Raw genomic sequence first — 25,023 nt, 5'->3', positions numbered from 1 at the left:
TTGTTTTGCCTGAAGTAATAAGAATATATTATAACCCGGGTGTAAAAATGTACAAAAGCAACTGTTTCCTTGCAGAAACAGCTCTAGTTAGAAGATTTGAACAACAGTTAGGAAAGAACAGCTTTATTTGTTGGAAGTTGTTCATATATGAATGATCTTTCTGGCTTTTAGGGAACCTCATAATGCAATATCATCCTACCACTTTAACGTATTCAGAAATACTCTAACATATCTGGGTAAAGGAGCAGTTCCTCTCACAGAAAACATTGAAGAGCTGCCTTTACTTTGTAGACTAATTTTAGCAGAAATGAATAAATGAAATTTCTAAACTTATGGGAGACTGTACTGTGATTCCAGTGTGTGTTTAGTTTCTGTCTGAGAACAATTTGATTTATTTAATTGTTGGGTTTTGTGGGAAAGGAAGGGTTGAACATTAGATACATCTTCATGTGGTATTACTGTGATTATAGGGCAAATATTATAGCTTTATGATGACAACTGTTGACAAACTATTCCACACCTTTTAATTAAGAGTATTACAAATAGAGAGGAATTTGGGTGTTTGCTCTTAGGACAGTACAGATGTTTTGGGCTGTATAAAATTCTGTGTGTTTGCCTCGCATCTCTGAGAAGATGGTTGTGCCCATATCCCTGTCTGGAGTTTGGATACCAGTGTGCTTCAATATATTATTTAATGCCTGTCTCATCAACATTTGAGAACAGGTAAGAGTTGCAAAAGTGCTCTTGAAAGGGATTACATATCAAATGGCTTAGGGAAAAAGCTTCCTATGCCTTGTAGACCACATATTCCTGCAGCAGACTGTGCATGTTGGCCAAATTACTTGTGCCCTAATTGGTGGGCAATGGTAACTAGGGCCCCTAAACCACTGCTGCTAGACATACACAGCAACAGCATTCAGGCTTTAAGTAAGGAACAGTTAGCTGCAAAGGTCACCATCAAACATGACTTGTTTAAAGCACAGGATTGAGATCAGTGGGTGATATTCCAGAAGCTGCCATGGTGCCATCACACTGCCCAGCCATGCCCCCAGGTCTGGCTAGGTACTTCTGTTGTCCTGTTGGTGTGGTATCATCTATCCACACCTAATTGTTAATCAGTTTGACTTTTCTGTCTTGAAATCTGGCTACAAAGATAAGTAGAGTTCATTTGGAAGAGATCTTCTAAGGTTACATAGTTCAGCTGGCTGACTACTTCAGCGGTAACCAAAATATAGTGTGTATTATTAAGGGTATTATCCTCCAAATGCCTCTGAACACTGGCAGACATGGCCTATTATGGCCACTTCTCTAGCATGCCTCTTCCAGTGTTTAACCACCTTCTTTTTCATTGATTACTGGAGACAAGAGAACAATTTCCCTTGGTCAGGAAGTTGTAGAGAGCAATGAGGTCACCTCTCAGCTTTCTTTTCTCCAGGCTGGACAATCCTAATGTCTGCAGCCTTTCCTCAGTGGTAGTGCCCTCCAGCCCTGTTACCAGCTTGTTGGCTCCTCTGGATGCATTGAAGTACATTAACATCTTCTGTGGGAAAAAGTTGTGTGTTTTATAAATAATGAAGCTTTAAATACTTATTTTATAATGTTTTATAAATTAAATTGTCCTTCCACAACAAATAATCTAGGCAACATGTCCTCTAAATAGCAAGATGTTTTCCAGAGTCTTGAATCTTGGCCTCTATTGACAACAGAGACGTATTAAAAAATGTTAAATATTCTGCCTACAATAAAAGAAACCGATTATTGAATTCTGAAAATATCTGATAGTATCTGCATTATAAACTTGGTAATTTCACAGTTAGCGGACTTTAATGTATTAAACATATGGCTAGCTTTGTATAAGGGTTCTGCAAAAAAACAATGTTTTTTGTGATAGCTACTACAAAATTAAAAAGGCTAGGAAGATTGGAAAAGAGAAATAAATGAAAAAATGAAAACTAGGCAAAAATCTATTAAAAATTGGTTGTTTGGACCACAATAACTGTATTTTTTTTATTTATTTATTTACTTGCTTAAAAGGGAATTAAGGTGACTCTGAGATGTCATCTGGCTCATATTCTGCTAGGTAAGACTCATTTCATCTAATTCTGATAGGTATACAAACTTGGACATATCTACTCCAGTGCCTCACTATGTGTATATCTTTAGGCTTGTTAATAAGAGTATTTTTTTAAATCTTATTTGCTGGCGCTGTAGTGTTTGTATGCGTGAAAGGTAAAGAAAGATTGTTCTGTTCTGCAGTTCTTCTGTGCATTTGGGAAGCATTAACAGCACTTCTTTGAAAGGTCTTCGCTTCTTTGTATTAAAGTTCCCAAATTTTTGCAATTTTTCCACATCAAGTTTTAGTTTCCATGCATATAGATGATACAAGTTCTCTTCCCTGCCCTGCCCCTAGAAATATTCATGGCTTTACTGAATCATAGAATCATTGGAACATAACCTATAACTTTATGTATGTAACCTGTGTACTTGTGGAGCCATATTTTCAAGTCCAAAACCAGAACTTTGACTTTTGCCCTTTATGTCTTCAGAACACAGTTATCAAGATTTGGTGGATATAGATTTGTCTCTTCCTCCCCCTCCCCCCAAGATTTGCATATAAATTGGGCTGTCTTCTACTTTTGGAATTTTTTTTTAAGTTTCCATGTGATGAGAAGTCTCTTGTCCTCACGTGGGACGTGTTGGAACACACTGGTTATTGTGAGACCACCACTGTGAGAGGCGTCAGTGCATGTGGAAACAACATATAGTTTGGTGTGTGTATATGGAAACTGCAGCAGACTGTCAGTAAACTACAGAAACTAAGTCTTTGTTTAAGTGGAATAAATACTGCTTGGGACAGCTGATGAAAAATAAGAGCTAAAAATATGAGATGATAGATGGCTTTTTCCATTTAAATCTCATCTGTTCAGAAGCACAGATTTATACAGCCATGACAAAATTTTCATCTCAGTTTTAATTACAAGTGGATAGGGTGTGTTCCCTGATGCTTTTGACTTGCTGTTGTACAGGATATGCTATTAAACTTTTCTTCTAATGGCTGGTTCCTTTAACAGCCTTTTGGATCTGGATACAGGAAATGTATTAATTGTTTTCTTAACTTATAATGTGTTAGTTTAAAGCTGTACTCTCATAATCAGAGTTCTAATTACTAGAATTATGTGTTCATACCTGTATGAGAGCTTAGCCCTTGTACGTGTAAGTATATTTCTACTTACCTACAACTGTTTTTAATGGGAAAACACTAACCTGTGTTGTACCCAAAATTCTCTGGATTTTTGGAGAATCAAAAGGCATTAGTTTGTAATAAGGGAGAAGCTTAATATGCAGGTTCCATGCCCTTTGGATAGCCTGTGGCATACGTACCTTCTGACTAGGTGGGAAATACAGTCTGATGCCCTTTGGCATTGAAAGCTTCATTTTAGACGCTGGCTGGTGAGATGCTGTTTCAGTCTTCTGCTGAATGAATGCTCCTGCAAAACTCGTCTCCTTGTTTTCCTTGTTCATCCATTAGTATCATAATTCTGTATCTTGCTACGTCATAGGCATGCACAACTTATACCTTTGCCCAACAAGGGCAAAAATCCATGTGAATTCAACAACAAGAACAAGTCCACAGCTTCTGTTGTGGCTCTAGTACTCTATTCTGGAAGGGAAGTTGGGCAAGTGTGTGCATTCAAATTTAAAACCCTTGAGTCTTGGTGGAAGAAACCTTTCAACTTATAAAGCGAGATACTCTAAGGTAAGAAAGTAGAATGCAGCACCTAGACTAGACTTCTATGCTGCTTCTTTCACCTTTAACATTTAATTTTGCATACAATTGTGGAGCTTATTTTCAAGATAGAAGATTCTCTTTTTAAGAATACCGTATCTATTGAGGAAGTGAGATAAATGATGCACACCTCTTCTAGAAATATAGTTTTAAATAAAAGCTGTAGTATTTAAGACACTGAAAAAATTCTGCTTTACAGCAGAATGAACTGGCAGAGAGCTGCTTACCTCAGCAACTGAGCCCTGTGCTTGTTTGAATATCCTCGCTTTCTCAGCTGGCTTTGAGTGGACACTGTGGATGGCTGTGCGTCTGTCATAGGGACTCTCTCTGATTCAGCAGCCTATACAAACACCTCCAGAATCTGGAATGGTACTAAGTTATCTCCAGTGAGGCAACTGAATGCTGCAGCCTCTCAGTACGAAAAGGGAGTCTACAAACAGGAGGGAAGTCAACTCCTTGAAAGGGTGGGTAATAGCAGGACAAGGGGAAATGGTTATTAAGTTAAGGGAGGGAAGATTTAAGTTGGATATCAGGGGGAAGTTCTTTACTATGAGAGTGGTGAGGTGCTGGAACAGGCTGCCCAGAGAGTTTGTGGATGCCCCATCCCTGGAGGTGTTCAAGGGCAGGTTGGATGGGGCCCTGGGCAGCCTGGTCTAGCATTAAATGAGCAGGTTGATGGCCCTGCATATGGCAGGGGGTGTTGGAGATACATGATCCTTGAGTCCCTTCCAACCTGGGCCATTCTATGATTCTGTAAAGTCTGTGTAGGAAGTGATATAATCTTCACATTCTATAGCTATTATTTTATTTCCTCTCACTGCTGTGGTGCAGGCCCTAGTCCTAACAGTGAGCCATTTGTACATAAAGACCATGCATCCCATACAGAAAGCAAAAGCATGCCATTCCATCAGTCAGCAGCACCTTTATCAGCCACACCCTCCCAGTTACATTAGCCTCCTCCACCCTGAAACAGGTAAGTTGGGTGACAGCATTCCCAGGCCCCAGTAGGAAGCAGTATCAGGGTGTGGTGTGGCGGCTGGATGAAGGCAGCCTGTCTGTAGGCTGGGACCGACAGGGCAAAGCAGCCCCACGCTGGCACAGAGGCTCGGTGGTACTACTGATCTTGCAGGCTGGTTGGCTAAACAGAAAATATAGCATTCAGCTGGATCAGCCAGCTCATCTTGCTGACTGTGTGGCTGCCTGGTTGTTAGTGCTGGCACTGAGTAACTGAGGACTGTGTGCACGCATACACTTTTGCAGCGGGCAGGAGAGGGCGGAGGGGAGGTGGTGGTGGTGGGGCCCGGGGCAAAGGGACTGCGGCACAGTTTAACTTAATTAAACTACAGCCAAGCTGGGCGGGATGACTGCAAGAGATGACTTAAGGTTTATCTCAGAGGGCCACGGGTTACAGTTTGAAATATATCCAGCTGACATTAATTGCTGTTTTGGTTATTTCTCAAGGTCAGACACAGGGTTTTCTCTGCTCTGGTACTTTACCTGAAAGTTCCGCTGCTGTTCCACGATGTGTATGTATGTAGATGGTACATGTATTTGAACCCACATTCTGCATTATTCTTACTAGAATGTTGAATTAAAAGAGAAAGGCATAGGTTTTCTTTCTTTAGACGTGTGATTGTTTTAGTTTGGATTCAAAAGCATATTTTAATATGTTGATGATAAAATTCAGGGAGCTAAAATCAAGACCTCACACATAGCACAGATTAATCGCAGAAAAATAGTGGTGCACTTTCTTGTTTTAAATCCCTTTATGTCCAGGAGTTTTATTTTTATTCTCTACCTAATAATCCTGCTTTAGTGGAAAGTATGGGTAATGCCTCTTTGTGCTCTGCTCTTCCCCACGTTATTTTTTGCTGCATGGGGTATGTGAATTGTATTACCTCCTGTTCATGTGGGTACTGAGATTCTGAGTTTACATTTATAAATGGGGAATATCTTATGGAGAAGTTGTTCATGGGAAAGGTGAGTAGCTGTGTTCCCTCTGGCTGAATATCTGAGTGGCTGGTAGTAGTTAATGCTATTCAACTCAGTGATATTGGCTCAGTGTTGTGAAATACTCCCAATATCCAGGGAGCTTCTGTGTGGCACCTAATCTTTGTCTACCTTCTGTGTGAATCATAACAGATGGCTTTGCCACGCAGCCGGCAGTGCATCTGTGCACCCTAAGGAGGCACTGGTATATGGATATATGAGCTATGCTGTAGTCCAGGATGAAAACTGAGGCTTTGTAGGTGTGGGAACAAGAGTATTCTGTATTGTTTGTGTTGATTCAAGTGACAGTTATGTCCCTGTCACCTATTTCTAAAGTGTCTCTAAATCTCACCTCTGATTGCTTTTAGATGACTTACCGTGGATTTGGCAAGCTGCCTTAAAAAAATATTGTTTTTTTTTCTGAATGGGGTGGAGAATAGTCATAGAGAGGAGGTTGCTGAAACCACAGTATCTAGATGAAGTCTTTTTCTTCTGTACTTAATTCTGTAAATTCACACAGTAGCTTTCCTTCTCGTGTCTGTTTCTGCTAACTCAGATGTGCCTGTCTTGCAGTCTTTCCTGTTTTGCTATGTAGTACCATTGAACGTTTTGCCTAAAATATACAGTATGATGAATTATCACTTTTTTTTTTTTCATTTAGATAAGCTAATTGTCCTTGCCTTAAGCCTTCTAAGAAATATATACATAGGTTGCTCTGAATGTAATGCCTATTTGTTTTCGTGGAAACTACAACATATAGAAACAGCATGATAACGCTAGTTGGCAGCTAGAAGACCCTCTTTTTCAACATAGTCACCGCCATTAGCTATGCGTTTTCACAAAAAGTGAACAAGAATTTGAGTGCCACACTCATAAAACTGCACCAATGGAGGTGAGCCACTGTTTTCACAGCTGCTATGATAGCAGTGTTGCTAGGAAAATGTTGCCCGTGCAAGGTGGTGTGGAGCCTGGTGTTATTGTGTGGCAAGAGAAAGGTTGTCTTCTTCAGTGGTCTGACTCTGGAAGTTCGAGCCTTCAGCTTAGTGTTGTGGAGTAGAGGTCAGAGTTGATGGTTTGTCTGGGTTACAGGAAGTCCAGCAGGATCACTCCTTTCTTATCCTAAAAGACAATGCTCATCACCTTACCTGCTGAGGGCTGCGTTTTGGACTTTTTCTTCATTGGGAAATTCACACTTGGCTACTCTAGGGTCTGCTGTTTTGACTCCAACTTGTAGTGGTGACACTATGTTTCGTCACCAATAATGATGCAAACCAGAAAACTGTCCTCTTCAGCCTTGTATTGGTTTAATGTGTCCTGACAAACTTACATACAGTGTTCTTTCTGTTCCTGTGTGAGCATCTGTGGGACCCACCTGGCACAACATTTGTGATATTTCTATTGCCGCCATCGTTTCTAGTGAAGATTATATTCAGCTCCACACACAGTTCCCTGGTCATAATCTGCTGATTTGCATGGATGAGCTGATCAAGACACTCGTCATTTTTTTTATGTGGCATGACTTATCTTGCAAGTCGCTGTCACCGCTGCTAAAATGCACCAACACCTCACTGTGCTCACATCCACTGTTTGGTCTTCATGAATATTTAGCAAACATCAGTGAATGTCAATGGTGCAGTTTTTTCTGCATGGAGAAATTCAGTCTTGCATCTTTGCTTCATATGCACTTTCATGTCAGGCATCATTTTGTCAGACTGTTCTGCTGCTGCTGTCGCATTGCAACAAAATGTAACAGAATATTGGTGGGGAGGTTCTACTGACTTACCATCACCATTTGCTTTTTGGGTCATAATGAACAGGAATCATCACCCTCGTAGATACTAAGTTCTAAACTTGTTCTCATGTAGCCATGTAGCCTTTTATGTCATTCACATTATTAAACAAGAATTTGATAGTGGGGAGTATGGGGTGGGAAGGAAAAAAGCCCACACGTCTATCCTTTGTTTTTAATGAGCAGAGTTTTGCCAAGTGGTAATTAATGTTCCTTGGTCTTTGAACTAATTAGGAGCTTCTCAGGGTCATTTAGGAAAACCATTGTGTGCTGAGATAGCAACTGTTCAGACAGGTGAGGTAATTTGACTGCTCAGAGTTGAAAGTTTCTTTTTTTCCTTTTTGTGTAGTAGGAGTGAAAGACTTTCAAAGTGTTGATCAAAAGTGTTCTTTCAGCATTTTTATTTCATTTATTTATTTATTTATTTATTTATTTACTTACAAAGAGGATATCAGCATCTTAAGGCTGAAAACATCTGAGCATTATAGTTCACTTCATGAGAATCAGAGTGATTCTGCTCTGCCCTTGTGATGGTGTCATCTGGAGTATTACATCCAGGCCTGGAGCCTCTAGCATAAGCAAAACATGGAGCTGTTGGAGTGGGTCCAGAGGAGAAGCACAAAGTTGCTCAGAGAGCTGGAGCACCTTTCATATGAAGAAGGGATGAGGGAGCTGGTCTTGTTCAGCCTGGAAAACAGAATATCCTGAGACTTTACTGCAGCCTTCCAGTACTTAAAAGGAGCATGTAATGTATGGCACATCCCTGGAGGTGCTCAGAGCCAGCTTTGATAGAGCCCTGGGCAGCCTGATCTAGTGAGTGGCAATCCTGCCCATTGCAGGGGGCTTTGAGCTAGATGTTCTTCAGGGTCTCTTCCAATCCAAGCCATTCTATAACTCCTTAGAGTTTTAGCATTGCTGAGGCAAAAAAGGATGCTTCATTTTATTTCTGTGACATGTCTTCTTCATTTTTGAAAATTTAATAATTTTATATTAAAAGTATCTTAAAACCATTTTTTTTTCCACTTCTTTCCTTTGAAAGGCAAAGAAGGAAGATGCAGGAATGTAGCAGTTCAGCTGATGAGAACTGAAAACCAGGGATCAGAACTTGACATTTTCTTCAGTTTGTGCATAACATGAACATACAAACATGCCTAGTTTTCATTGTATCATAAAATATTTTTCTTTCATTTGTGAATCCAGTCCTCTTAATCTGATACTACACATAGTTTTGTTGGTAAGTCTTATGTTTAATTAAAACATAAGAGAAAGTAGGAAAAGGTGTGTTTATGACTGAGAAAGCAATTCTGATATTGTTGCTTATACCTTTGAACTAACTATTCTGATATTGTTGCTTATACCTTTGAACTAAATCACTTACAACTATGTGAATTACTCACCAAAGCAGAGCTATGGAGAGGCAGATTTTCCTTAGAATTATCTAGGGATGGTCTTATTTGGTCTCATCAGCTAAAATGGATCTTGGCAAGTGATGCTGTCTGCATTCAGTTGCTGAGCCAACTGACTATTTAATAGAGTGGTGCAGTTTTGTGCTGATATTAGAACTAGTATAAGTAGTATGCTGACCCTTCAGCTGGTTGCTCTCTCTTGTTGCCTCAGCAAGAAATACATAAATGCTTAGACCACCACAAAATGACTAATTTAGATTGTAGTAAGTGCTTTGCAGTAAGACAGCTTTGTAGTGACAAACAAAGCAAAACCATGAACAACTAAACTGTCTTGCTCAACAACTCTCAAATTAAGCGGTGATGTGGAATGGAGTCATGTTATCTTTTTCCTTCTATGCAGTAATAGGAGGTCATCATAGGTGAGCAGGACAGCCATCTCTCTCTTCTGGATTCAGGGAAGTGCTGTCTAAGTTAGATCTAGGATAAAAGAAATGGAAAAATATTCAAACCTAACAGTTGTGAAGCAGTAGGAATGGCTTATGGCCAAACACTGGTAAAAAAAACAGGGTCACTTTGAGTTAATAAAGAGCATCTACGTGCTTTTCATCTTTTGCTTGTGTTTATGTAAAGATTCCTCAATGTCTATTGACCAAAAAAAATAGCTGAGGCCAGTAGATCCAGAAGTTGGAATCCTTCCCTATTTGATTCTGCAAAATGATAAATGCATCTCTGGTTAAAAGGTTAGAAATGATCCTGAAACAGTCTACAGAAGGGGAGTTCTGGCTCTTTTCTCTGGGTTTGTGAGCAAAAGAGATTAGGGATTTTCTCTGTAGGCTTCCTCTCTTATTCTTCTGCCATAGGGGCATCTCTCCTGCCATGATTAAGATATGTGTGCATTCATTCCATTTCATTTATACACAGATGATATATGAGTCCTTGACACTTTTCTTTATGGGTATTAAAACTGGGTATGTCCACTTGATTTAAGACTGAATTTTCATATCCAAATTCATCTGTTTGTCATGCATCACTCCATTTCCCAAATCCTGTATCTGACTGACAGCTCAGCTTTGAGATCTGTTCAGCCTCACAGTTCCAATCATTGTAAAGCCTGCTGAATAAAGATCTCTCTTTCCAAATAATGAGTTGCTACTTTAGCTCCCAATATTATTTTTGCTTCTGTTTTACTTGACCAGTGGCACATTGCTGAATCTCCTTTCATTCTATGAAGGAAGTCTAAAGAAACCAGCTTGGATGTTTTTAATTATATGTTTGTTCAGCCCTCTGTGGATGGCAGGAGCTGTGAACAGTAAATGCCAAATGATTTGCCAGGAAGAAAGATGCTGACTCCAGTGCATAGCAGACAGAACCCTTCAGTGTAACTGTGACTGCCTTGCCATGCACATACCGAGAATATCTGATTTTGATTATAGTCTTTCCTCTGATGAGAGGACTGTCTCAGGTTCTCCCGGAGACAAAGTGTTGGTCAAGGGGAAACATAAGCAGTTGTGTAGTCAAGGACAAAGTCAGTCTCCCACAGATTCCAGTCTATTGACTCTTCTTTCTTTCTCACTTGAAGGGAACTGAAAGGCTAACAATCCTCCTTTAAATGAGCATAACTTACTGTTATTATGTTAGTCCAGACAAAGGAAATCAAATTAATTAGCAGAAAGACTGCAAATGTGCTGTGTAGGAGGACTTGTCATTAAAGTATCTCATCCAGGCTCCTGTGGCTTGGTGTGTATTCAGAATGATAGCTCTGGTCTTCCTCTCAGTAGAAGAAGAGAAATAGAATAATACTAGCCTTCAATTAGAGAACCATAATTCAGTCATGGGCAAGGAGAGGGGGAGGTGAGTAGCAAGACGTCTGCTCTGCAAAGCCTAAGTCATAAAATATAAAATCCCAGTTTATGCATGGCAACAGATCTTTCTATGATTGAATTACAACCTTCATATTCAATAATGGGCCAAGTCTGTAAACCAGAATACAGACAGAACAAATATTTACATTCTTAGGACAATGTTGGAGGGAGAATCACTTAGCAGTGCATGAATCAAAGCCACAAGAACATAGATGTGGGACAGCCATGTGTTGCCATCAGTGTGAAGTAGGAAGGATAGGGTAAGTTTCCAGTGTTTGAATGTAAACTTTCCCGAAGTGCAGGTCATCCTGCAGAATTTCACAGAAAATTCAGCTCCTGGTTAAGCAACACATATTGTCAGTAATGAGGAATAAACTGTACTTTGTCCTTTCATTCCATATGCTATATGTTTCCCATTGTATCTAGAAAATGGAATTTAAAAGCTTAATGCTGTTAAATACTTAAATTATTGTGGCATATTTAATTACAATTATATTTGCATTTCTGATTTTATAGCACCTTAAATTTTTGTACTTTTAGCAGTTGTTGAGCATCAGCTGATGTGATTTTTATTTTGTTCAGCTAACAGCTATATCTTTGGTAAACAGTATTGTCAGTTTGTAAATATCAATAGACTGTAGTGAATAAATGAAAATTTATTTAGTTAACTTACAGAATAACTTGAAACTAAGTATCAGAATGATTCTGTACTGAGGAACATGGACCAAGACATCAGTTGATATATGTAGTACCATAGCCAAGAAGCCATACAATGCTAAGGTTTTTTGAATTCCAAACTTCATCATAATTTATGGGCTTACATACAGACATACACAAACAGCCATCAAAGCATGTGGTTCCCGTGCTTCTCAGCACTCAAAAATTTCAGTTGAACTTCAGCTTTGTACCTGAATTTTCCCACATGAGAGTTTGAGTGAACAGCTGAGTTAAACATTTGAAACAAAAGTATAGTTAAACGGGGATTCTGACAGACCATCACTTAATCCACAGATTGTAAGTAAGCATTAAAACAAGCCAAACAGAACCCTGGTGTTCTTAGGAACACAAGAAGACATAGCTCCTCAAGTTTGTGAACAAAAAGGAATCCAAGATATTACAGGATCAATCAAATGGTAATAACATATATTGTCTTCAGCAGTGATGCATTCTCACCTGGCTTCTGTCTATGTATGATGTAAAAAACAAGATTTTCTTAACTGCTGGGCCAGCTTACACCCTGAGCAAGAGAATGCCGTAAAAACTTGGACATGACCCATTGTTGTTCGAATATATCTTGCATTACATGTGACCGCTAGAGCTCACAAATTCTGTATTTGATTTGCCAGTCCACTATAGTAAACTTAAATGTCCTCTGTCCTAATCGTGCCTCTTAGGGTACCAAACAGTGATATCGTTGACTTGTCTGCCCCTCTCTCATCTGAAATACTTTTCATGCCTTCCTGTTATACCCTGAGAGAAAACGCAGTGTAATGCAATAGAAGTTTCAAAACTGCCTTGTTGTCAGAGTTGTTTGAAATTTGGTCGGTGGATTAAAAACTGTAATTGTGGTGAATTGTCAGATGTGTAATTCAGTGTTGATCATTAACCAAAGAATAAAGAACAAAAAAGGTTCTCTGAAGAACCACTGGGGAGAATCACTGAGGAGAAAAAATGCTGTTCTGTGAAAGAAATCATTCTGGTATGACACTTAGTTACGTTTGCCTGGCATAGACCTGGCTGGGACTAACAGGCTGGATTGGCTTATTGGTTGTTTTATTTGTCCATTAGGTCTTCTGTCCTCAGAATTGTTATAAGTTTAAATTAGCAGAACAGAGGCTTTTTCAAGCAAATTTAAGCTCAGAAAAAATGTAATTGAAAAACTCTTCAAGCTGTTTTAAAGGAGAACTTTATGAAAAAATGAACTGCAGAGCTTCTTGCAAGCTGCACATTGTAAAGTAATGAGATACATGTCTGAAATCTTGTGTGTATGGGAATTTGCATAAACTACCTTATAGAAGGGCTAGCCCATTGTATATTAAGATAAGAACAATTCTTATTTGAATCATTTGCATGTTTCAACTCTACAAAAAAGATATTGGCTAATTAAACTTCATAATGTCAATATTAGACTATAAATAATCTAGATTTTCAAACGTGAACAGGACTACTTAAGAATCACAATGCAGAAACTGAGGACATCTTGCATAGAGAGCTTGACAGAAGGCAAATAATGGAATGTGGAAAAGTAGATTTTACTTTGTTGATTAGTGTGGTATTTTGCATGTACAAGATTCCATGCCACCTATTGATTTTCAGAAGGAATTACATTTTTCTATTAGGATAAGCAAACAGTAATTCTGATGAGCACTTTTATGGTGTTTTCAGGTAGTGGACTCAATTTTCTTGTACAACATACCTCATCCAGATGCCTTCCTCTGAAAATGGGACAAATACAGTAATGCGTGCATATTGAAGACTAATGGCTTTGTCCCACATTGTGAGCTAGAAAGTGAGCTTTGTGCTCAGAAAACACTGTTTGAAGATGCAAAGCATTACAACCCCTAACCCCATATCTCTTCTACCAAAATTCGGGGAAACTGCATCCAGCACTTTCATATAGAACCACTTTAACGTAAGAAGGTATAATGTTTTTAAGAAAATGCTTATATAACAAATCTGGATTGATGAGCTAAAGTAGTATTGGTATCATATGATGTGATTAAAATACATTAGAAACAGTTCCCAGTTAATTTCTGACCTCTGGTAACTCACTTCCCCCCTGTGCTCTATTCTGATTCTACCATATGTAGCTCACCAAGTTAGACTACAAACATTTTGAATCTGTGCCGCTTAGTCAAGCTCTGATCTTGGATGAGAGTTCTATTTTCTGCTGTAATGCAAACAGTGAAAATATAATGGAGACTACTCCTTGCAAAATAGTCTTTTGTAGTATCGATACTCCAGCAAGGAAGCTTTGAAATGAGCTATTGTATGTAAGTGCTGAACGTTCCCCATTCTTGTGTTGGCTCTTCTCTTTTCCAGAAGGCTGAGGGATGGTCACAGATGAAGACGTTTGCTCAAGCCACTGCTTCTCTTCCTATTTAGCTTTTAATTTCCCAAGGGCAGAAGTCTGCTGTTTTCTCCCGAATGAAACACTGCCAAATGGGAGTGTACCAGCTGCCTTCTGCACAGAAGAATAAAGTCAAATGTAGGCTATTATTGTGTGCTGGACAAAATGTTCATGTCCAAACAGAAATGACTTGCCTATGTGGGGCTCTTTATCTTATGCTGAAAAGCTGAAGAGACTGAAAAGGAGAGCAAGTATCTTTTCAACCTAGTTCACTCATGAATAGACACAATTTTAGATTCACAGTAGGGCTAGCTTTCAGTGCTTTCCAAAAAGCTATTCTCCTTGTCTCCAAGGAGATTTATTTATTCCTCCCACCCCCTGAGTGTAGCATTCTCCAAAACCAGGTTGGGAGAAAGAAAATCAACCTCATGGGCAGTAAGCAGAAATCTGGTTTTATTTTGTGGGTTTTTCCCTCCTCTCACTCCCTCTTTTTTCCCCTCATGTTGCATGTGCTGCCAGTACTTACGACTACACAGACACTTCTGAGTAGGACATCTCACTCTGCTTGGGACAATTCACATGTGCTCACCAGGCAGACATTTGACTGTGGTTCGCTCTGAAACCGCAAGTTCCTGAAGCTAAAATTGCAATAAAAATTTAGGAGATTTGATCCTAACAATATTCCAAAAAGCCTTTGTCTGGTTACCTTTTGGTATTCTATCATCTTAGTTCAGATTGCTAAAAATGCCATTGCTTCATTGCCTGAATGTTTTAGGATGACTTAACTCTTAAGTATGTTGCCACTTTTCTTCCTCATCTGTATGTTAGTGTTCCACGTGTAAAACTGAGCAATGCTGATGCAGTTGTGGAACTGAAACTTAGCTGCTGTTAAATACCTGGGTAAAATTTAGCCTTAAAATAAAACTAGAAGCTAATTCCCTTAATATTTTCTTTTAGTTGAGTGCTTGCCTTAGGAAGTGCATTTCTTATAAATGTGTTTTTATTTTAAGAGTAGGTGTGATTTATTATTATTATGGTGTACGTATTTGTAAGTACTGATATTTATCACAGATAGAAGTATTGGAAAATGTAGTTCAAAGAAAAATACCTGGGTGGATTTCAGCAATACTTTTTTTTTAGTCACTCTTCAGACTCCTGGAACTCTAGATCTCATCTTGACTGTAATAGCCAAATGCTGCTGTCTTAGCTAATGAAATTTTCAGTGGCTGTCCTCACAAGATCCTTGTCCTGCCTTTAAAAAAAGGGTAGACTTTTCTGAACTCCTCTAACACTAACACTGTTATTAAAAAAAAAAAAAAAAATAGGAGAAAGAAAGAAAGAAAATTGAAGGCCAGGGTTAGAAGCTGTGCAAAATCAGGAAGATTCAGCCTGTGGAGAACTTAATACTATATATTGGTAATACAGTCTTTAAATCAGTATACTGCCTGGCAAGGTGTCAGTGCAAAGAGGAGCACAAGAGTAATGTGATCTCTTAACTGATGAAATGAGCAGCTGCATTCAAACCTGCTTCTAATATGCTTGTCCCAAGTTCCTGAAGGAAGGAAATCATAGTTATAAACATGAATTTCTGGTGGCAGAAGTGTAGATAAGAAAGAGGACAAACTGTAAAGGAAGAAAATACGGTTCTAGATGATTGGGTTTAATGCCTAGTGTAGACAGACCTTCAAATTTTCTTCATAATTGCTACTATCCTAAAAATAATGTATCTGACACATTGAATGTTGCTGAATATGATAACAGCAATTGATTGCGTCCTTGATTCCTCTTGTATCAGAATGCACACACCAGGAATCCTTCTAATCTCCCAGATTTATCGGAGAAAATCTAAGATAAAACTCTTATTTGTAGAAAATCTATAGTGAGAACTGGAATTAGTAACATGGCCTGAGTTGCTTTTGATTAGCTTTATCTTAATGTCACTAGGCCCCATAGTGTCTTTGTTCTTTGTACTTCTCTTTTATCTACTCATATGCTGTCTTTTTAGTTGTGTTACATTGAATATCTTCAGGAACTGTCTTGATAAGAATGTCTAAGTTGCAGGGGAAATGCTGACCTCTCCTGAGGAATGCAACTATGCCTCAGTGAAACCCTTCTGCACCTTCTCTTTTTGGAAACAAATCAAGAGCCTGGTCAGAATAGAACAATTCCTGAGGCATTCAGTTTGTGGGCATACCTTTCCTATTTCCTTCACACCTTTATGTTATTGCACATAAGCTATGTTGAGCCTCTCTGGGAGAGAAATGGTGGTGAGAGGGAGAGGGAAGGATAAAGGGGAGGAAGGATCTCCAAGCCAGTCAGTGAGGATGCAAGGAGCTTATTCATTTTGAAGTAGAATATTTTCTCCCTGGTCTATGGTGCAATACAATTGTTTTCTCCCAAATCACTATAGAAGGTTCTCAGAGGGTGAGGGTGGACTTCTCCTTGTAGTGGCTTTAATTATTGGTTTTGAAACGGTTATGCCCTTTGGTGATGCGTGCAGTGGTGTTTAAAAGTGATGCTTTAAAAGTATTGCTTGTACATGGTAGAACTTCACTGCTAAAACCAAAGAATTTTCTAGTTTTTTTTTTTGTTGTTGTTGTAACTTGCTTCCAGTTCTTCTGCAGTCAATTTTCTCAGTCTTGGCATTTTAACTGTGAGAATCTGTTAATATTGGGATCAATCACTAAGAGGTCCCTTCCTCTTGAGAAAGAAAGATATACAGTGATCGTTTATTACTGTTGTTTGGAGACATAAGATCAATGATTTCCAAAGGATACTTCAAGGGGAGAGGCTAGAACCAAATGCTTCCCTTGTGTAAAGGTGCTTAATTTGTTTCATCTTTATTTGTATATTATACTATTAGAATCATGCTTAACTATTAGAATCATGCTTAACCGCTGATAAATTAAATAAATAGTATTTTTTACTTCCTGGGAGAGAATCTGATATTTCCTTGCTTCCAACGTAAGTCATTAAAGCCACGTTTTAGTTCTTTGGAAAGTTATCGCCTGGCTTATCTTCAAGGAACACTTCTTATGTGACATCTTAACAGCTAAGAACTGACCATATACACAGTGTTCTTGCATTAATAAACATATGGTTGTTTTGTACATGTTCTTTTTTGACTAGGTATAATAATAAAGTAAATGGTGGAGTAGAACGTAGCTTTGAGTCCCAGGGTCAGCAAAGAGCTGATCCCAAGGGAAAGCTTTTGAGTCTCTACAGTTTGCAGGTTGGAAAAGAGTGATGCATAGAATCACATGACTGTGTATGTACCATGCCACAAAACTGTACTTGATTTAATTTAGGCTATACTGCCTGTCTTTTGCTGCTAGTAGAAGAGAAACCACAATCTTCCAAGACAAATTCTTCTCTTATCAATTTTAGTTTTCAAAAACTAAAGTGTCTCTGAATTCGGAGTTTTCATCTTTCTGTTGTTCTTTTTCCCTTTGTCTCTTACATCTGACTTTTGATGGTGGTGGAATAGATTTATGTTACTAAATCCAATGTATTTACGAGTGCATCAGAGAGCTTGATTTTTGGGCAAGCTGATAATGCTGGGTGGTTTGTAGGTGTTCCATGCTTAAACAAGAAAATGGATCTCACAATTGCTGGTTCTGCTTACATCCGTCTCTCTTTTTCATCATTTGAGGATTAATTAAACAGGCTAGTCTGTGAAACAGGAGAAGAAACTTCATCCTAAGCTCAGAAATTGAAGTCACTAAACGAAACTCTGGAGCAGTCACTTGGTATGGATGGGTGCTGTCATTGCTTCCTCTCTTGTCTTTCAGGGACCATAGCTCCCTGTTCTGTTGGTGGACTTCCCAAAATGATGCGCTTGAATTCTGAGATCACAGCCATTGCTCTAATTCCTAGGGAAGTGCCCTAATGGCAAAACTATAGGTTATTTTGGGGGCTACACTACTGCCTGTCCTGCTCCAGAGCTGGATAGTTTTCAAGAATGCGTTGAGTTATAGGGCCAGAAGAATGGTATGCAGGAGGGAGCCTGACTTAGTAGATATTTTATGTTACACAGTAATTGGATACAAACAAGAAATAAAGCTGAAGGCAGACACAGCAGTCGTGGGTCTTCCCCTCCTAGCTGCGTGCCCTGACCTCTTTGGATTACAGAGCTGGGTCTTGGCATTCCTGCTTCCTTGGCCAAGGATTTTGTAGACTCCTATGTACCTTACAGCTCTGCTTCAGCATGACAGGTTTCAGGAGCCTGTGAACTCATGTTTTATGCTGATTTCCTTATCTAAAAGAGATAAAAGCTTAACATGTGAAATGCTAATGCAGCTAGGCCCTGTTTCATGTCTAGTATAAGATTAAGTTATTTTCTGCACCAGCTCACAGACCGAAAAAAGGAAGTGGTGGGGGGAGGGTAACAGAGGCCTTGCAGCAGCTGGCAGAAACTCCTGAAGGAGTTGAAAACCATCACACAGCAGCTTCCATCAGCTCTGACGTGAGAAGCCCCTCAGTGCTGCGGGAATGATGACCCAGGCTGGCATTTGCACACGTGTTAGCAGCTTTCAACTCTTAAGACCACCTGCTATATAATTCCTTGATATTGAGGAAGGACATAACTGCTCTGTTCTTGCCAGAAACCAGAATGCTTCTGTTTCTTCTCTTTTTGTTCTGTTTGTGGACAGGCAGCGTTCAGCATGCTGCCTTGCATTTGGGCTGAGTGTGCCAGAATGTTCTGTTTCTCTGAGAACAGTGAAGTTTCTTTTTTCTTTGCTTGTGATTACTTAAAACATATGTAGTCCATGGTGTGTTCCTGGCATCAGGTGACCTTGTTTGCACCCTTACTGGCTTGAATAGGGGTTTGTGTGCCAGGGTTTAGGAAGGAGTGATTTGTTGGTTAGTAAGGGGCAGCCCTGCGATTAGAAATTCCATGATCTGAGAGGATGCACGTTTGACTAGCTGGTGTAAACCAGAGTAATGTGCTCTCTGTACATATCAGAAAGTTCAAATTTGGTAGAAATCAATGACAGAAATAGGCGTTGTGTTCCTGAGTGCCTGTAGAAGTACTTGCTAATGTGTACTGCAGAGTTTGGTTTATAATTGTACAATAGTGGCTTTGATTAATAATGCTTTATTAGTTATAAACATAGACTTAGTGAATAAATCCTATTTATTCTGTTGAATTGCTTCCCATGCCTACATAAAACTATTTGAGAAATTATAAAGCTACTATAATATTTTTCCACATTATAAATTTCAAGTTCCTACTTCTGTCAGCATTATAGAATTCCTGTGTAGGATTTCTGCTCAAGCCCATCCTTGACATGCAAAGGAAGTTGTCTTTTAACTTGCATTTGGTAATGGAAAATTGTGGGTGTGGTAAGACAGAGTTTTGCTAGGAAAGGGGTGTGGGAAAGTGTGCATCTCTTTTTGACATGTCTCTGGATTTTTACCTTTCTCTTCCATGTCAGGGTAAGATAAATGAAACTGGAGAGGTATATCCCTGCTGAAAAGGACTGGACTCCTTCCCTGAAGGACAGTAGAGCTGGAGCATTTACTTTGTGTCCCTGCATATAGAAAAGAAGTAGAAGAGATTGTCTGAGGAATGCTGGCATAAGGCATCCTGGCATGTCTTTTTCTAGAGAATGTCGGCTCATAACTCCTGTTTTATTCCCTCCCTTTTCTGTCTAAAGCACAAAACAGTGGGCACACATTTTTTTATCTACTACTGAAAAGCAGCCATCAGTGTAGAATAACATGAGAACAGTTTGGGAGGAAACATGGAACACTGCATTCAAGTGAAACTAATTACCCGATTAGAGTTTGGCCTGGCTGCGGTGGTTGACATCCAGGGCTCTTGGCGACAGTACCTGTGATGAAATCCAAGTCTAGTCTTGATTCATTTGAAGGATCTGGGCAAACCTTCTGGACTTGCGTGCTGAATGCTAAGCAGTGCAAAAATAGGCCACTGATTTAAAGAACCCATGGCTACCATGGATGTCAGTGGTCACTTGGCATACTTACAGATGAATTTGCTCATTTGGGTTTTAGGAACTCTGGTTTCCATTTCAAGCATGCAGTCTGGTGATATTTGATGTTTGCATCAGAGCATCTTCCACTCACAGCTCTAGGATAAGCACTTTCCTTCAGCACTTCCAACTTCTCCCCTTAAAATTTAGTCAAAGTCTGACCTTGAGATCTTATAAACTTATAAAATTATCTATAACATATTCCACTTAATCTGGTACTTTTCCTTCTCTTTATCTATCCAGAGCTTAAATACGTTAACTCTGCCTTGTTGATGTCTTGAATCTTCACCACAAACACATTTTTGATCTGTTGGTGTCTTTATTTGGAAAATGGTGTGTTTTTATCTTAGAACTACCTAATGCAAAATCTCAAATGTCTGCACTGCAGTGTTAGATATATCTATATTTATTGGTGTGATAGTATTTGCTTTCTTGGCATCATTCTAAAGGAGAAAAAAAAACCACTACTCGAAAGGACTTGAAACTATACTGGGAAAAGAGGGATGACTCTTTCATCTGCATACTGTTGCATAAATACTGTCTTTTCAGAACAAAGATAAGCAGAGCACTTTTAGAAAGAATTGAAGTGTCCCTAACCTCTGAACGTAAAGCTTCTGGGCTGCACTCACTTCTGGCACCCTAGAAATACTCTGCTCTCCCTTTCCTGGGACAACAAAATTAAATAAACAGTCAAATGAGTTGTGAACATTGGCTTGATGAGGAAATTCAGTACTTTTGCTCTGATGTCATACATGCACATTTAGACACATTACTAAACTGAATCAACAAGTTGTTGATGAAAATCCAGGAGCTGCTAAGATATGCTCCACAGAACAAGAAATTCTAATAGACAACTATTGGAAAAAATACTTTTGCCAATTGGCTGCTTGTTTTAGCTTAGCAACTGGCTTATGCTCTAGCCTATTCCTTAACATCTAAAGTAAGTACTGAACTCTCTCATGTTTACAAACCTTCTTAAGCTATTTGCCTAGGAAACCTTGCAGTAATGAAGTCCCCTGTGTTGTATTTAAGCGTTTCCTCCTGTTGGAAGAATAAATCTATCAAGTTTTCGGCCTCCCACAAACACAGTGTATGAAGGGCTGTACGTGCTGTAAGCCCTGAGAAACACCAGAAGCAATTCAAAATGATAAAAATATACTTTTGGACACCTCTCACTCCTCTGCCTGGAACTAGGCTAGGTTGGGACTTTAGATCTGAAGAGGCAAATGGGAGTTTACCTTGTGTAGTGTACTATTCCCTTCCCTCTCACCAGTCTCCACAGATGAGCAGTCACTGAGTTGGCAGAAGTCTGCTGAGCCTTTCCTAGCCAGGAATTTGCCCAGCTGTTTGGCCCAGGATTTCACAGAAAAGAAGGAAACCTTTCTGGCTGAAGTTTCTGCAAAGACGGTGGTTCAGTGATCAAAGCATTAGTTTTCCTACAGGGGAAAGAGGAGAGGGGCATTTCAACAGGGCCCTGACCCCTTTGTGATAAATGCTCACCCTAGAATATACCTAATCTCTTAGGTGGTGGGATTACAAAGGCACGAAGGTCTCCATTTCTTCTAAAAGCATGTGTTAGGTTCAGAACTTTGTGGTTTGAAAACGCGTCTCTTCTAACAGCTTCTTGTATTGCCATTGCAGGATGATTTGGAAATTTGCCGTGTCCATCTTTTTGATGGCAGCATTGGCTAGAGTAGCAGACAGCAGGAAGAACCGCCCGGCGGGGGCGATCCCATCCCCCTACAAGGACAGCAGCAGCAACAACTCAGAGCGGAGGCAGCAGCTGAACAAGGAGGTGCTGGCCTCCAGCCAGGAGGCCCTTGTGGTCACTGAACGGAAGTACCTCAAGAGCGACTGGTGCAAGACGCAGCCCTTGCGACAGACTGTCAGTGAGGAGGGCTGCATAAGCCGCACCATCATCAACCGCTTCTGCTATGGGCAGTGCAACTCCTTCTACATACCGCGGCATGTGAAGAAGGAGGAGGAGTCCTTCCAGTCCTGTGCTTTCTGCAAGCCACACAAGGTGACCTCCTCAACTGTGCAGCTGGAATGCCCCGAGCTGGACCCACCATTCCGACTCAAGAAAATTCAGAAGGTGAAGCAGTGCCGGTGCATGTCTGTGAATCTGAACAACTCAGGCAAGATGTAAGAACAGCTGTGTGGCTGCTGCTTGCTGTTTTCCTGTTGTCCACATCAGACATCCCGCTGCATCTCCTCTCCATTGGGCAGACTGCCTGTTTTCTTCTTGTTTTTTTTCTTTTTTCCCTGTTTATTTTTTATTTCGGGAGATATCTCTCCAGAAAGGAAAGGCTCATTGTCATGTGCCTACTGGAATAAAGCTGTTTAATGGGCTATGTTATGCACTTGACCATCAGGTTCATTTTATGTCTGGTATCATCTGACAGTTGAATCTTACAGGGTGGAGCAGGCTCCTGAAGTTGAGACTGTGCATCTAAGTGACCAGTTGGCTGAATGCAACGTTAAATGTTTCCACTGTGTGGAGTAAAGCCATCTCCCTACACTCCAGTCCCCTCCACCAGATGAGATGCCTTCCCATTAAGCTGTTCCGGAGCTTGCTGCTGTCACCACGGTAGGCTGGGTTCTGCCCAAATCTGGGTGAGGCAGACCAGGGAGAGCTACAAAGAGTAACATACAAAAAGAGACTCTCTGACAAGGCTCGGCTTCTTGAGACACCTCTTACTGTGCAATTGACAAACTGTTCCAAACCTGTGGTCTGAACTGCAGATAAGAGCTGAAGGGGAGAGGGCGAAACGTCAGATCAGCCGCCGTGATCACATCAGCAGCCTGAAGGAGGATTCTTAAGCTGTTGTGGCTGGAATATACTGAACATGTGGTCTCTGCAGCAGTGTTTGTTTTGTAACTTAGCTATAGTAAACAGCTGCTTAAAGTATTATAGACCTAGCCATGTATATTTTTCTTGTGACAGAATATGTCGGAGATTAAAATGTGGTAAGAGACTTGGTTGCTAGGTCAGCTGCCTGGCTTAAAATGGATGCATTTTAACTGGGCTTTCGGTACGTTAATGTGTTAGATCTGCGCCTGTTTCTTACTCCAAAAAGGACAACATCCATTTATTACCTTATATTTATGCCTGCTCAGACTGGAGAACGTGGAAGGTAATTGGAGAGGAGCTGAGAACACTAGTGGTGTTTTTCACTTAAGGTATAAAAGCACTGTCGCACAAAGAACAAAATTTGGTCATTGCTGGACCGAATGCAAAAGCTGCCTTATTGTTCAGTGTCATCAGGTGCTGGGAGTGACATCTCTCCCATGATTGGAAACCAGGAAGAAGTGTTGATGTTAAAGGATAAACCCATCAGTCAGTGCTGTGGGATTAGGTCACAGTTGTATGGTAGGGAGAGAGAGTCAGTGCTAATCACTGTGACACTGGTGGCCCACTCAGTGTTTGGGTTCTACATAATCCATGGTGGTGAACACTTTGCAGTTAATTTTGATCATACTGTGTTGTTATTCACTTGGTGGAGTTTAGCATGTCCTGTGTATCCTGTTTGTTCCAGTTCTGATCTGTATTAGTACCAGCTGCATTAAGATCATAAGATGTCTAAAAACAAATCAGCCCCGTCCCTCAAACTGTAGCCCATGCATGCTCAATCATCTGAAGCTTACTAATTAACAGTGACAAGTTGACTCCCCAATGCATGTCTTAGGGTTCAGGATCTGCATCTGCTGATAAGAGCTTGCTGTGGGAACCCTTTCCTTCCAGATTCCTTACGTGCAGCCCCTTCAAGGGGTTAATGTGTTTAGGACTCTGGCCAACCAAGAGTTCAGTGCCATATTATGTGAGACAGGCTGCTCTAAGAGGCTTTTGGGACTGAGCTCCACAAGAGCTCACCAAGCGGTTTATGGGGATTGGCACGGGCAGGATGAGGTTGGTCAGGTGTGTTAGCCCTATTAAGTGAACAGTTATGTGTTTTCTTCTGTGATCTTTCAGAAATGCAGAGGGAGACCCCTCACAGTTGTTTTTTCAGAAGCTGGCATTACTATACTAACAGCATCATGCCAACCCCTGAATGGATAGTGTTCATTCCAGGCCTGATAGTGTCAGTGTGGGTGTGGGGCAAAGTGGAGAAAACTAATCTGTTATGACTCCAGTGATCTCAGTCTCCCCTTGAAAGAAACAAACTGAAAGTCAGTCATTTTGGAATGAGAGAGAGAAAAGCACTGTGGTAACTTCAGTTAGGAATGATGTGCAAGAATCTTTAAGCTATGCCCTGCCTGGGGTTTTCATCAGTTTGCAATATGACTATGCTGCAGCTTAAAGTTCCTTCTAGGAGCTATGTTTGTGTAAAAACTGAGTTGAGCTTGTAATGGTTAAAACTGTATTTAATTCTTGTTTTATAAATGAAAACAAAAAATGAAGAAATACTTTAAGTATAATGTAATTATTTTATAGGTCTACTATTAAATTATAGATTAAATAATAAAGCTACTCTAGGGTTATATGGCATCCATATGTACAGGCTTTGCTTCAACACCTTGTGTCCAGCTGCTTTTTAATCAGTCTGTTTTCCAGTTTCCTTCTGACCATATGAGACACAAGTAAATGGATTGCCCTGACAGCTTGGGGAAGCCTAGCTACTTTACCCCTACACACTTGTCTATTAATCCCCTATACTACCACTGGCTTTTTTGGTTAATGACAAGAAGGCAACCAAAGTTCCACCACTAGCTGAACTGCTGGCATTTACATTCAGAGAAGAAGCTATCATCTGTTCTGCTCAAAATGTAGGCAAATCCTTACATAATAGTCACCAATCTACACACAGAAATAAATATGTCTCTTAAGATGTAGGTGAGTTTGAACCCTGGCTATCAGCTCTTGAATGAGTACAGTGTATGCACGCCAAAGTGTAGAGTAGTATCTTTGATGCTGTTTTCCAACCCAAAGAAAAGATTGTTGCAAAAAACAACAACAACAAAAAACACCAAAAAAACCAAAATCAAACATGAAGGAAAGCTTTAGCTAGGAAAGGGATTTCTTACAGTGAGAGGTGAGCCTCCATCAGAAGGGGTATCTGTCATGAATATTGAGAGAAACAGGAGTGCATAGACTACAATTAGCAAGGGGGAGCTACCTTCATT

At 40.0% G+C, this 25,023-nt stretch overlaps 1 protein-coding gene across 1 annotated transcript in view; it reads left to right on the top strand.

Annotated features, from left to right (window-relative positions):
• The window catches only part of GREM2 (gremlin 2, DAN family BMP antagonist), a 41,287-nt gene extending 16,874 nt beyond the window's left edge, over positions 1–24,413 (top strand). The window contains exon 2 of the mRNA XM_042811205.1: positions 21,541–24,413. Within this exon, the coding sequence (XP_042667139.1) occupies positions 21,542–22,048 (507 nt within the window). The 5' untranslated portion in view covers position 21,541 and the 3' untranslated portion in view covers positions 22,049–24,413. The remainder of the gene's footprint in view (positions 1–21,540) is intronic.
• The last annotated feature ends 610 nt before the right edge of the window (positions 24,414–25,023 follow it).

The sequence above is a fragment of the Centrocercus urophasianus genome, unplaced genomic scaffold (assembly GCF_019232065.1).
Source record: "Centrocercus urophasianus isolate 14NV4802_14NV808 unplaced genomic scaffold, USGS_Curo_1.0 seq_10, whole genome shotgun sequence".
In the NCBI taxonomy this organism is placed as follows: Eukaryota; Metazoa; Chordata; class Aves; order Galliformes; family Phasianidae; genus Centrocercus; species Centrocercus urophasianus.
The sequence above is the reverse complement of the archived record's forward strand: the minus strand, read 5'-3'. Positions and strand labels throughout refer to the sequence as shown.